This window comes from Micropterus salmoides, unplaced genomic scaffold (genome assembly GCF_014851395.1).
Source record: "Micropterus salmoides isolate LMB-PRFRI ecotype aquatic unplaced genomic scaffold, ASM1485139v1 Ms_hic_scaffold_8, whole genome shotgun sequence".
Taxonomy (NCBI): Eukaryota; Metazoa; Chordata; class Actinopteri; order Centrarchiformes; family Centrarchidae; genus Micropterus; species Micropterus salmoides.
This window is the reverse complement of record NW_024044570.1, coordinates 24,970,115-24,982,765: the sequence shown is the minus strand read 5'-3', so window position 1 is coordinate 24,982,765 and position 12,651 is coordinate 24,970,115. Positions and strand designations below refer to the sequence as shown.

The 12,651-nt window shown below is 41.3% G+C and overlaps 1 protein-coding gene across 1 annotated transcript in view; it reads left to right on the top strand.

Moving 5' to 3' along the window:
* abtb2b (ankyrin repeat and BTB (POZ) domain containing 2b) overlaps positions 1-12,651 on the top strand; it is a 43,545-nt gene that overhangs the window by 22,201 nt on the left and 8,693 nt on the right. The window contains exons 2-3 of the mRNA XM_038705510.1: positions 4,912-5,061; positions 8,240-8,450. Of these exons, the coding sequence (XP_038561438.1) occupies positions 4,912-5,061; positions 8,240-8,450 (361 nt within the window). The remainder of the gene's footprint in view (positions 1-4,911; positions 5,062-8,239; positions 8,451-12,651) is intronic.

The window sequence follows — 12,651 nt, the reverse complement described above, 5'->3', positions numbered from 1 at the left end:
TGGGAGATAACATGAGATATCACAAGCGCAGGAAAGAAAGATAGCCGAGGCTTGTGGGAAAGGTGGTGATGTGTTCAGTTCCATCAAACTCATTTTGGCCATTTTACTAGCAGGTCACAGTTGTTATAATTTCCTGAAAGATTGAAATTTAAATATTGAAATTTTATTTGACAGCAATATAATTGATATGAAATTGCACATAAAAGCACTTAATTGAGATTGACAGCTCAGCTGGGCAAAGTTTCAAAAACTTTCAGTGTAACAAAAAGTAGTTGTGGGATTTTTCTGACCATGTTAAGGCAGTATGTCTAACATCATTGTGAGTGATAGCTTGGCTAAGCAAGGAGGAGCTTTAATGGTTTTGAGAGATAGTTTGGATGGGCCGGGGACTGCCACAGGCTCTGTGGTAAGTTTCAGCTGTGATTTGTAGCTGGGATTCCCACATGACATTTGCAGGGTCAGCCTCAGAAATGGAAGCATAATGGCCACAAAAGAATGAATCCCTTGTGCCGCTTGTTTTCCCCTGCCTCACCCTTTTTGCATTCTCAGTCATCTTAAACCAAAGCTCTACAACCCTAAAATCCCTCTCCTCCTCTTAGCTTTTACTTCCACCCCCTCCTCTTTGTATTTTCCGCAGCCTCTCCCAGTGCCAGAGAAAAGTTATGAATATAGTGCGGGAGCTGCTGGTGCTTGTGATATTAGTGGTAGTGGTGGGGACAGGCCCTGGTTGGCTTGCGGACCTACATCAGGCCTGGATGACGCAGGCTGGGGTTCAGCGGTGAGGCAACTGACGTGGTGGGACTGTGGGAGCTGCTGAGAGTGTGGTGGTGTGCGAATATTTGCCACAGCTTTGAAAGAATATGGCAGAATCGATTGAAACTGTATTAACATTTCCAAAGATTTTGCTTCAGTTCAAGACATGTCTATTTTAAGCGTGCTAAATATAGGTGTGTTTATTCAGTAAAAGTGATAACAAGAACGTCAGGATACATCAAATCATGTGTTTGGCTTTGTAAAGAAGCAAAAATGTGACGTTTTCTTTCCTGAATGCATTCTGAACTGACAGGTGGTTACACAGGTTTTATCAGTCCTCCTGATATTATAAGGTTTTTATTTTGAACCACTAAATTAATTTTATGCAAAAAGGTAGAGTTTGAAGACTAGAATAATTTAAATGCGATGTTCTTGTTGAATCACACTAACTACAGGGAGCCAGAATAAAGGTTAATTTGGAGACTGTTACTTTCTCCCATAGACACACTGCCTTGCACACACCTGCAGACACATTCATCTTTTCACACACCCTCACCTACACTAATGAGACCGAATCTCTGCAGATGGCGTTTACACCCAAGGAGGTATGAGTCTCTCTGACATAAGTTGGAATGAAGCCATTTCTGGAGGAGGTATTCACATTACATGTCACATACAGGAACATCTACTACTCTGTCATGGGGGCCACTGTAGTTATGGTGGCCATAAAACATGGTGGTCTCGCTCTCTCGCCTTCTCACTCACTCTCTCTCTCGCTCTCTCTCGCTCTCTCTTGCTCTCTCTCTCTTAAATCCAGCCATTGCTATGAAAAACTTTGCTCTCTTTTTCCAAGAAAAGAGAGTCCAAGGCCTTTGGTGATTCACACAATGCTTTACCCATGTTTGTGTGATTAGTGTCATTTTAAGGAGTGATTAGCAAACTGCAAAAGTAAAGCCCTCATCATAAATCCTAAAATACCTGATGTGACACATCAAAGAATTACAAACATACTTTATATGCACAGACATGAGTTTATGGGTATGTGTGTGCACAGCGATGTGTCGATGCTTGTGTACGGTTTGGTTGTCTGACACGCATATTCTTTGTAGCAGTGGTGCTCCATAGTGCTCGTGCTCTGCTGGAGGCAGCTGTTTCCATTGTGTTGAAACGGGGAGTCAGCACATATTACACAAGTCAGATGGTGCAGAGAAAGTACGAGAGAGGGAGATGGAGTTACACTTTTTGTATGACACTGATTCCCTTTGGCAGCATGACTGTGCCAGAGTGAATATATCTTTATCTATTCTATCAATATGTTTTCATTTATGAAGCACTTCTCTAGACTGATGTGACTTCCTCCTTCTCTGCTTGGCTTTGCTTTTAGGAAGTCAACATAACATGTGCCCTGTACCTCTCAATTGAGAAATCCAGCTCTCTGCTATGATATTTCCCTCTCACTGTTTTTACCTTTTCTTTATTGTGAAATACTATGTGGGCTTGTGTCCAAACAAAGTTGAGTATGTTGCAAATTAGGATGTGATGACTACTGTTGTGTTCATACAGGCAGCATGTTTGTGCAGCAATGTGATCTATTAAATAGAGCCCTTTCTCTGGGACATAAACCTTGCGGTATAAAATCCAAATCCTGCTAGCCAGTTCAGACAGACAACTCAAGTTGTGCTGTTACACTTACTGATAAAACAAACCACTCACTGCAACATACGGTATATCCAGGACACATTTTATAATAAGGCAGTCTATTTTTTTTTTGCAAACAGTGCTGATGTCACAGCTGCTGCTTATTTAGCATCTAATAAGCTGATTCTTAAGTTTACTTTTGGTAGTGAAGTTTTAATTGTCACTATCAATATTCCCTCTGCTGAGCTTTGTGTTTACTTACAGGGAGTGACAAGATCAAAAACTAGACAGCAAATATAAACTTTGTCTTCCATGTGAGGCGGTGGACTGAAATCTAAAGGCAAGTTCATTCATATAGCACATTTCATATACAGAGGCAATATGCAGCACTTTACACAATAACAATAAAACATTCAGATAAAGCACAAAACAAAATATAGATTAAAAGGGTAGAAACTATTTTCTAAAATAAATGAAAAACATAAAGAAATGCAAAGAAGGTCATGTGACTTCCAGGTGGATAATTATCGTAAATATTTTTTATGTGAAATTAAAGCTAGTCAAAGTGTGGGCAAGTCTTATATCTTCTGGAAAGCTGTTCCAGTGTTGTAGGCAATATAAGCATATTCTGTGAAAAAGGAGTCCTGGTTAGCCACTTGTTTTAAAATATTCTGTCCTTTGCCCTTCCTAGATTCTGTTGCCTCAGTTTTTTTTTCAAAGTTAAATCTCCTCTCATCATGTGGTGCTGAGGAGAAGAAAAGACTTCCGAGTAACATGATGGGAATTTTTTTTTACACATCAGCATTTTTTTTCAGCATCCCAATGAGAGGACGACGCTTGCCAGAAGCACATGGGAATGTCGTTTTAGGCGCCGTAGCCCATATCTTCCCTTTTGGGAGGGCAGGGAGAGTTTGGGATGAAGAGGCTTTTTTCCTCAGGCTTTGTAAATAAATCAGCCCCCCCCCCCCCCCTCCAAACTCATTTCCTCTGGCAGAGAGCTCATCTCCGATTCCAAAGCCAAAATAAAGGTTAACCTTTGGGCAGTAACTGTAAATGTGTTCACCCAAATCAACTAGCTGCACAGTAGCTAACGGCACACTGTGGTTCTTACGCAACCACACATTGCTCCAGACAAAGCCAATGAAGGTGTGAAAGCTTATAGCCAGCAGAAAACAGCAGTCTGTGTTTTCACCTTCACTTGTTCGAACTTTTATCCATTTTAGATGGAAAACGACAATCACAAGGGGATTACAGCAGTTAAAGAACAGGATGACATCTTTGAGTTATGTAAGAATGATGTTATCTCCTCACAAGCAATTAGTCTGACAACTGACTGTCATGTAGAATAAAACCTGGTGTCTAACCGTTACATATCAAGACATGTCGTGACGTTATCTGATGTTATAAAGGAGATAAGTGATACTCTTTTGACAGATTGTGCATTTTTTATTTTTTTTCCCCACTTAGATTTAAAAATAACTGCATACTAACTACATATGTTCTCCACAACATTACACATTCAGTTTGTCAGAGATGGCTGGGTTGGGCTGACTGTGTCTCCAGAGGGCCCATTCGAAGAGGAAATACCACACGTGTCCCAGATTGACCCTAGTTACTCCAAATGCCCTGATAGTAGATGGAGTACCTTGCAAAACATTTTCAATGAGTGATTACATCCCGCAAATCAACCATGAAATCGTATCATTTTAGCACTTTGTAAACAATCATTTTACTTCATTAGTATTTTAAAGTATTTTCTGTTCAAACCAAGAAGATGTAACACATTGCAAATTCTCCTTCTTTCATAGGCAGATTTATTTGTTTGTTGTTTTGTCATCTGTGGGTGTGTGTAAACAAACAAACAAACAAACAAACAAAAGGTCAGGGGCTGTCAGAGTCCTGGGCTGATGGTGGTCTCACCCCGACAGCTCTCTGTTGATTGATGACATCCTACATATGAAATCCATAAGCAACCTTTATCTTTCTGTTTCTTTAACTTTCATGTATCTACTGTAACCATCCCTATTTTACTAGTTTCTTCAGACTTCTACAAAATATCTTCAGCTATGACGAGTATACGAGTATTTGTCAAGCAAGTACAGTATGTGGTGTATATGTTGCATAATGTCCTTGATTTAAAGGTAAATACAGATCTGAATTCTTAACTTGATCTTAGTCTGTCTCTATTCCTTTCTGTGATGCCTGGCCTGCTTCTCCAGTGTGCATTTGTTTTGTTTGTATTAGCCTGATGTCACTGTTTGCTCTGTTTATTTTCCTGAATGTGTTGAGAGCAAGACTCATGTTCCCTTGTGTGTTTGTTTGCCCTCAGCGGTGTGGGTTACATGTTAACAAGATTATAAATACACTATGTAAATACCACCAGGAATTGTTTTGGGACTTCTGTAGAAGCAGTGGATGTGGATGGATGGTTGCAGGAGTTACAGGGGCTTGTTTGAACTTCTCACTAACTTCTCACGTTAATCATAAATGCCATTCTCTCTCTGTTTTTTGTCTCCGTAGGTGTTTTGTCTCTCCCGGCCCATTTCAGTCCCTACACAGAGAACCAGCAGACGTCTGTGGACAGCAGGGAGGATGCCTATGCCCAGCTGGAGCTGAGGACGCTGGAACAGTCCCTGCTGGCTACCTGTGTGGGCAGCATCTCTGAACTCAGTGAGTGCATGAAGTTCAGAATAGTATGTGTGGTCCTGGATCTATGTTATATGTGCAGATTTTTCTCACATTACGTGTTTAATCTGTTAAATTCCTTTGTGTTATAGCTTAACTGTTGTTCCAAAATAGCTCATTCTTGTTGTCACAGACAAGTAAACTTTCCCAAAAATCATAAACTAATTGTCATATTGTTTTTAAATAGCTGACATACTCTGAACACTTTGTAGGCACACCTTGTTATTCCTGCACTGTTCACTGGCTCTGGAAGACAGGAAGCCTTTCTTCTGCCAACAAGGCTGTTATTTCATACAGCCAAGTGCCAAGCAGAGATAATAGAATTACTTTTTTTTATCACTTTCCGTCTTTAGATAAGCCTGTATTGTGCCTTATTGTGAATGTCGTCTAATGTGCACTTCTTAAAATAAGCAATGGAATAGTTTATCTACACACAGAGCTCCGGAGGGTAAAGTGATAATGCCTCTGATTGTATATTGTCTGTGCCTGGTGTGTTGTGCTAAGCGTTGTGCATCAGGTCAACACAAACTATCTGGAGCTCTGAATCTTTTTTCTTCCCAGTCAAGCAAGTCAACATGGGAAAAAACTCTCAGACTTTAGTTATTTAGCTACATGTCCACTCCTTGTATTTTTATTAGAGGAAAAAGAAGGTTGGCATTGGCTATATTTTACAAAAGCTTCTATCACATCTCTGTTCCAAAGTTCAATTTCAGTCCTATATATAAATCAGGTCAGATAGTGATGAGTGTTATATTAAAAATGTCTCATTGCAGTTCTGAGACTTGGATTTAGGATTTAGTCAGGGAAAGCGTAGATCTGTGGTGAAGTGAGGACCTCCCTGGGAGGGTTGAGAAGTGTGGAGGGTGGGCGCTCAGGGGAAATGATGGAAAGGTAGAGAGGGCAGAGAGAGAGGGCATGGAGATTAATGTTAGTGAGAGTCGGGATAGGTTTCCTTCTCCAAATGAGCTAACACTCTGCCATTTGTTCCTCCAGCACAAGGCCACGTTCATATACCACCGCCGTTAGTGAGGCATTAAGAATGTGTACACACACTCTCAAACACAGACACACTCTTTCTCTCACTCACTCAGTGGTCTCTTTGTGCTACATCCCTCTGGTGATGTGAAGCTGGGCTGTTCTGGGCAGGGCTGGCATCCTTTGGTCTCATTCACGCCTACAAACACACACACATACACAGGCATGTGTCACCGATATGCATACACACAACAAAAACACAGGGGGCTTGGCACTCTGATCTGAGCCCAAGAGACCAGGCAGACACAGTCGCATCTGTACTGAACTGCTGAGTCCTGCTGGATCTCTAGACTGGACTTGGCCAGACACACGAACACACACCATACATAAACATGATGGATAATGGATGGCAGGATACTGGACATTACAGAAAAATTTCCAAAATTGTTGGAAATATAGTGTAAGCAATAGACTGGCACTGAAAGTTGTCTTCACACACATCTGAATGTTTCCTTTTCAGCTCTGTGGTGGTCACCAGCTATGGGAAACTATGAATGTGACCATCCAGTTAGCTGAGGGAAATATTATCGACCAGGATTATACTAACCCAAATTAAATGAGCTTTGTGCTAAAGCCTGTAAAGCCAATTAGCAATCTGGGGTCACACAGAGTCCAGATAGAAATTAGTGTGAACATGTTTGTATTGTATTGACTGACAGTATAGTCAACATCTTCTAATTATTCTTCCATACATTTCATTATCTTGCCACTTTGACCTGAGGGCACATAATCTCATCAGCATGTATTCAAAAAGTAGTCATGTCACAGTTTTTTGACTTCCAGGCTTCCACAAGGGCTCCAATATAAGCTGCAATCTAAGAATGAAGTATTTCATATCCTTCTGACCTCCTGGAGCTTAGTTTAGCCTCGGGGCACAATATGGGCTGGAAAGCCAGGGAGAGGTTCTCCATCTTGGGCAAGAATTCCTAGGAGACCTCCTGGAGGGACTGGTGGTGGTGGATAACACAAAGGAGGCCCTTCAGCTTGAAGTGGGGTCTGTTTTGGGAGGGCCCCTTCAATCTACCCCCCTGGAAATATCCCAACCCCTTAATATAGACATACACACACGCACACACACACACACACACACGCACATGCACACTGCTGAAGCCCCCAGCCTTGGCCCCCCTGCAGCCCTCCCACTGACAGTAATCTGGTTAGAAATTAACCCAGGGGTAATTATGCTAAATGAGCGTTACACGATCCCAAGTTCAACCTGGCCTCACTTCCTCTCTCTGCCTCTCTTTGCCCCTCCTCCACTCCCTACAGCAAATGATATTTTGTCTCTCCACCATACTCCTGCTATGACACCCATGGTCTAGGATGTTATCTACAACCTCCTTGTAGCCCTAGGCCCTCTTTCATTCCATGTCTGTTTAGGTTAATAAAGTTTCATATTTTATACTGTCCATACAGTAATCTGAATTGGCCTTTTCTCTAACTGCACATAATTGTCCACTTAGCTCACAGTGTGGGTGGATAAATCCTCTGATAAGCTGCATATTTCATATGTCTTTATCTCAGCACGGCTGTGCTTTTCACACAAGTGATAGTTGAGACACATTTAGACATGTTGTACTAGAATTATACAGAGATCATAACCTTGCCTTTATCATGTGAATGACACCCACATTTCCACCTTTACAGGCTGTGTGCAGTGATGAAAATACGTCAATACAGAAACAGCTCAACGGTTCATTAGAGCCTGTGATCAGCTGTCTGTTTGCCCATTAACTCCTTCAGTGATTAAAGATGAATGGCTATTTAGAATGGCCGTCTGCCACCGCTTACTGATAATGACACTGCTAATGGCAAATGCCACTGGAGACATGGCAGGAGAATAATGAGTAAAAGGTTGAATGTAAGTGGTTTTGGAAAAGGAGAAATCCAAATGTATTAGGAACCTGCAGGGTTTAAACTGAGCAGTGAGAAGTCTTGTTATAGTTGTAGTTTTTTAATGTGCTGCTTGACATTTTCTTAGGGCCCACACACCGCTCCAGAGATCTTTGATACTGTACTAAAGAACTGAGCAAATTAAATGAACAAGCTTCATATATTTTATTAGAACAATATCAATTCAATATTAAAACATCAAACTCTGATCTTTCTCACATTTCCTTTGTTCCAGGTGACTTAGTGTCCCGTGCAATGCACCACATGCAGCGCCTAAGCTCAGTGCGCCCAGGACTGAGCCCAGCCCGCCATGCCCGTCCCCAGCAGCCCGTGTCCTGGTCGCCAGATGCCCTCCACACCCTTTACTACTTCCTGCGCTGCCCACAAATGGAGTCCATGGAGAATCCCAACTTAGATCCTCCACGCATGGCACTTAGCAAGGAGAGGTGGGAGTCATGCATGACCGGACAAGAGCATTTCTAATGCTCTCCAAAGTGCATTGCAGGCAGTAAAATAACAGATCTAATCTTAGACAGCAATGTTTTTTTCCATTTGGGGTTTGGGTCCATCATCAGAAAAGAAGTTTCACAGTATTCTCCGGTCTCCTTTCATACTTTTTAGCTTTGTTTTATTTTCCTGATTACATCTGTAATTAGAAAAGATTTGATTTGCTTTACAAGGTTGACAGAAATGTGACTAATGCCAACTCAACTCTAGCCATTGCAAATACACAAACTCAAGTACACAAACATTCACCCTCAGAAATTAACAAATTCGTTCTCATCATGTAATCAACAGCTTTTTCGCAGACCACTTTTCTGAGCCATTCCTAATCCCATTATTCTGGTCAAGGGTTAATTTTCTGTAGGTAAATTACAAGTTAGCAAGAAACTCCAGGTGTTAATGTTAGTCTGATAGAAGGGTGAATTGCACCTTTAGAGTGTAAAGTAGGCTGAAGATTGGTGGTTTAAAGGCTTTTAAGAGCTGCTAATGGTCTGTAATTCTGGTAGGTCTCTTCAGATCTTCCTTGTGATGCCTTTGTAGAACATTTATGGTAATCCATGTTCTTTTTCAGTCCTGAGACAAGTGGTTGGAAATATTTGGACAGTCATAATGCAAAGTAGTACATCACATTTATATTTTATTCCAATGTTTTGGTTTTCGCATTACACCTTATCATGCTGAGAATTATTTTTTCTTTCTTGTCTTGGGAAATTACTTTCGATGTTGGTGGGTTTCCACAGAAATCAGGGAGTAACACTGAAGTGAGTCATTTCCTTTTAAAATGAACAGATTAATCTTGTTAAAACATTGGTTTGCATAACAATATGTGCACACAGGTGTTTACAGTTCAGTAATGGTGTTCAAAATGTCAGAGATTATGTGCTGCCAGGTAAAGTCAGACTAAATTACAAGTTTGTGTGTGTGTGTGTGTGTGTGTAGTACTTGCAGCCTGCTCACACATCTGTGTTCTGGTCTCAGAAAAAAACACACTCAGTCCTAGAGTAACTATATGTTAAAATTTTCAGTGGAAAGTGCTTTGGTATGCATAAAGGTTAACTACACTTTCTGAACTGATGTGGCCTGTCGGAGGCCTGTCTAAAGGTAGCACTCAATCATACAAATGATATGCAGCTTCCACTAAAGTGTGTGTTCAGTTTGCTGTGGTAAGTGGTTTCCTCAATAATTTTAATTTAGTTTTAACCTCTATAAGTTTGTGATTTTTAGGTTATGATGACAGCATGACATCTGTGAGACAATCATAGTTATGTGAAGGTTTTTGTGATGAAATCAGCCAAATCTGTATCTTCTCTTATTCAAACACGTATGCACACAGAGCCAGCTGGCTCCTATACATTTAATAATGAACAGACACAGTGTGAGTGAGCCAAGGTGGGTTCCTCATTAGCATCAAAGAGAACAGGACGGCAAATATACACCCCTCTTTTCCTTATCCTGCCTGTTTCTCCCAAATCCTCAGATGTTTTTAATGTTGGTCTTATATCAGCTGGTTTATGTATTCAGGATGAAATGATTTAGCATCCCGTTATAGTGGATACTTTGAAACATCTGTGACATTCTGTTTTTCTTTTTAGACATCTACTGGTTTGCCCACATGCCCCTACATGTGTGTAGTGTCTGTACATGTTAGTTTGCATAACAGACTCAGGTGACAGAACAGGGCAGTGCAAACCTGGTAGTGATTACAGTATTGAGTGCCTGGTAATGATACAGAATTTTCTCCTTTAATGGGCCTCTCAATCTCTCTGGCTCACCCTCTATTGAAAGCTTTATAAAAGTCTTTGGTGAAAACCCAAAACCACCAAATCTGTGTGGGCCACATCATCAAACATTATAGGGAGCCTGGTGAGAGCCTTATTGCACAATCATTGAGACTACGAGAGACGCCCTTTTGTTGTGATCCTTTAAACCTAGTGCTTAGTTGTAGTTGTTCCTGATTATGTAGTATGGTAGGGCAAACACCAGTGTCTGTGTGTCTACTTATTTTTACATTCACATTCCACTCTTTAAGCCACCACATACAAAAATACAACTTTTAGTAGTGCTGAAAGTTATTAACCAATATATTTAATGGTATTCAATAGTCTTTCCACCAAAAACAAGCACCTCCAAGCACTCTGCTGAACAGACCACCCCACCCCTTCTGCTTCCTTCAGCGGATAGAAGGGACCACTAATGGTTAGATGTGTTATTGTGATAAGAAGTAGCCAGTGTAGCTTACTTCTAACCACAGATACATCAGATACGGTTACATCCCCCCATATGGAGCCTTTATGAGAGTAATCTGACTCTAGATCAGTGGTTAACCTTGACCCTTTGCAGCTCATGATGGGGTCTGCTTTAAGGCCTGATTGAAGTTTCTTACAACATGAACTCAGTCACAATGGCTTCAGGATATAAGACACACAGGACATATGGAACCAGTGTAGCATAAGCGATGTTGCCTCCTGTGTCCTGGGGAGAAAAGCCTTTGCTTTTCATGTTGGACAGGTTAGAGTTCAAACACACCTGACCACGATTTGGGCTGACTGTCATTTTATGACCAGCCAGGTGGTGGTGAGAAAGGTGCCATGAATCAGAGCTAACATTTATGTGCATGAGTGTGAACATGTGTGGGAAAGCTTGTGTATGTGTGTGTCTACATCCCGCTGTTCTCAGTGTGTAGCCTTAGCATGTTGGGTCAGTAGGCTAGCCAAAAGCGCTATCTAGTTTCATTGTTAATATGCGGCTCAGCTTTGATGTTGTTGCACTGACTCTCTGACAAAGCTGAAGTTTGTGTTTCAGGATGAGGGACATAACCCAGGGACAGGAGTCAGATGGGAAGTGTATGGGGGGAGCAGTTCAGCTAGCAGGAGACGGGTTTGGGGAAAGAAGGGGGGAGCTGGGCCCGAGCTATGTGGGTGATGGTACAGACATGCTCCATCTGTCTGCAGCTGTGCGCCACTGGCAAAGGTGTGAACACATATGGCCAGTTGATATGTGTTGATCCACATTTTTGTGTAAATCTTCTACACACACACACACACACACACACACACACACACACACACACACACACACACACACACACACACACACACACACACACACTAATATAACATTAAAGGTTAACTGGTATAAAACTGCAGCTGAAAGTGTCTTATTGGAAAACTACTATTTCTGGCCACGACAGGAAAACACTACCTTGGTTATTATGCAGACACTAGAGTTTTTATGATTGTTTTACTCACTAAAACACTGACTGTGAAATGCTGATTGATAAATTGAAGAACAGAGAAAGTCTCTCTGATGGATCAGTAAGTGTGAAGTGCTTGATGTTGTTTGGAGCTGCTTTAGTTTTGGATTAGTGCCAGTGTTGCATGCAAGCATGCAGCAAAGTAGTAGGGCGGATGCCTTGTGGCATTCATGAAGGCAGACGCAGACACATGCACAATTTGTACACATGAAAGCACAGACTCACAATCATCCCCATTTGTATTGAGTGAAGGCCATTAAGGAGGAGGAGTATACCAGTGATTCCAAAGTCTCCTGCCCCTTTCTTATTACTCTGCACTATCTCCAAACTGCCACCCAACCCCCTTCTTCGTTATGACATACCCCAGCTGTTTCCTAAACATTCAAACCCTCCTGATATGCACCTATCAGACGCATTTAACACCCCCCTCCTACTCCTCCTCCATCCCATGAGCCATCCATGACCCAGGTTTTTATCCGTCATCATATCGGCTTTATTAACCACAGTTGGATTAAGCAGCTGTTTTCATGGTCGTTTTTTTAATACTTCCCAGTTATGAAAGGTTTTCATTATTTATTTTCAGTCAGAAACATGTGGATAGATATTATTTTGTTGTTAAATTGATGTTAAATTCAGGTACATGTTACAAGGTGTATGTATGTTGTAAGGTATTAAAAACTCTAACGTCCACTCTCAGAAACCTTTGGATAAATTGACGAAGATCGACTTTATAATATACATTATTAACAAAGCACTGATGAATGAGAGAGTGCTGTTGCACCGAAAGAGCTGTTCTATAGGAAAGCACAAGTAGCTGCTTAAAGTAAACACAATGAGGAGAATAAATAGAACTGGAGCAGGGTCCCCAGTGCTCATTAACTGTAACTACA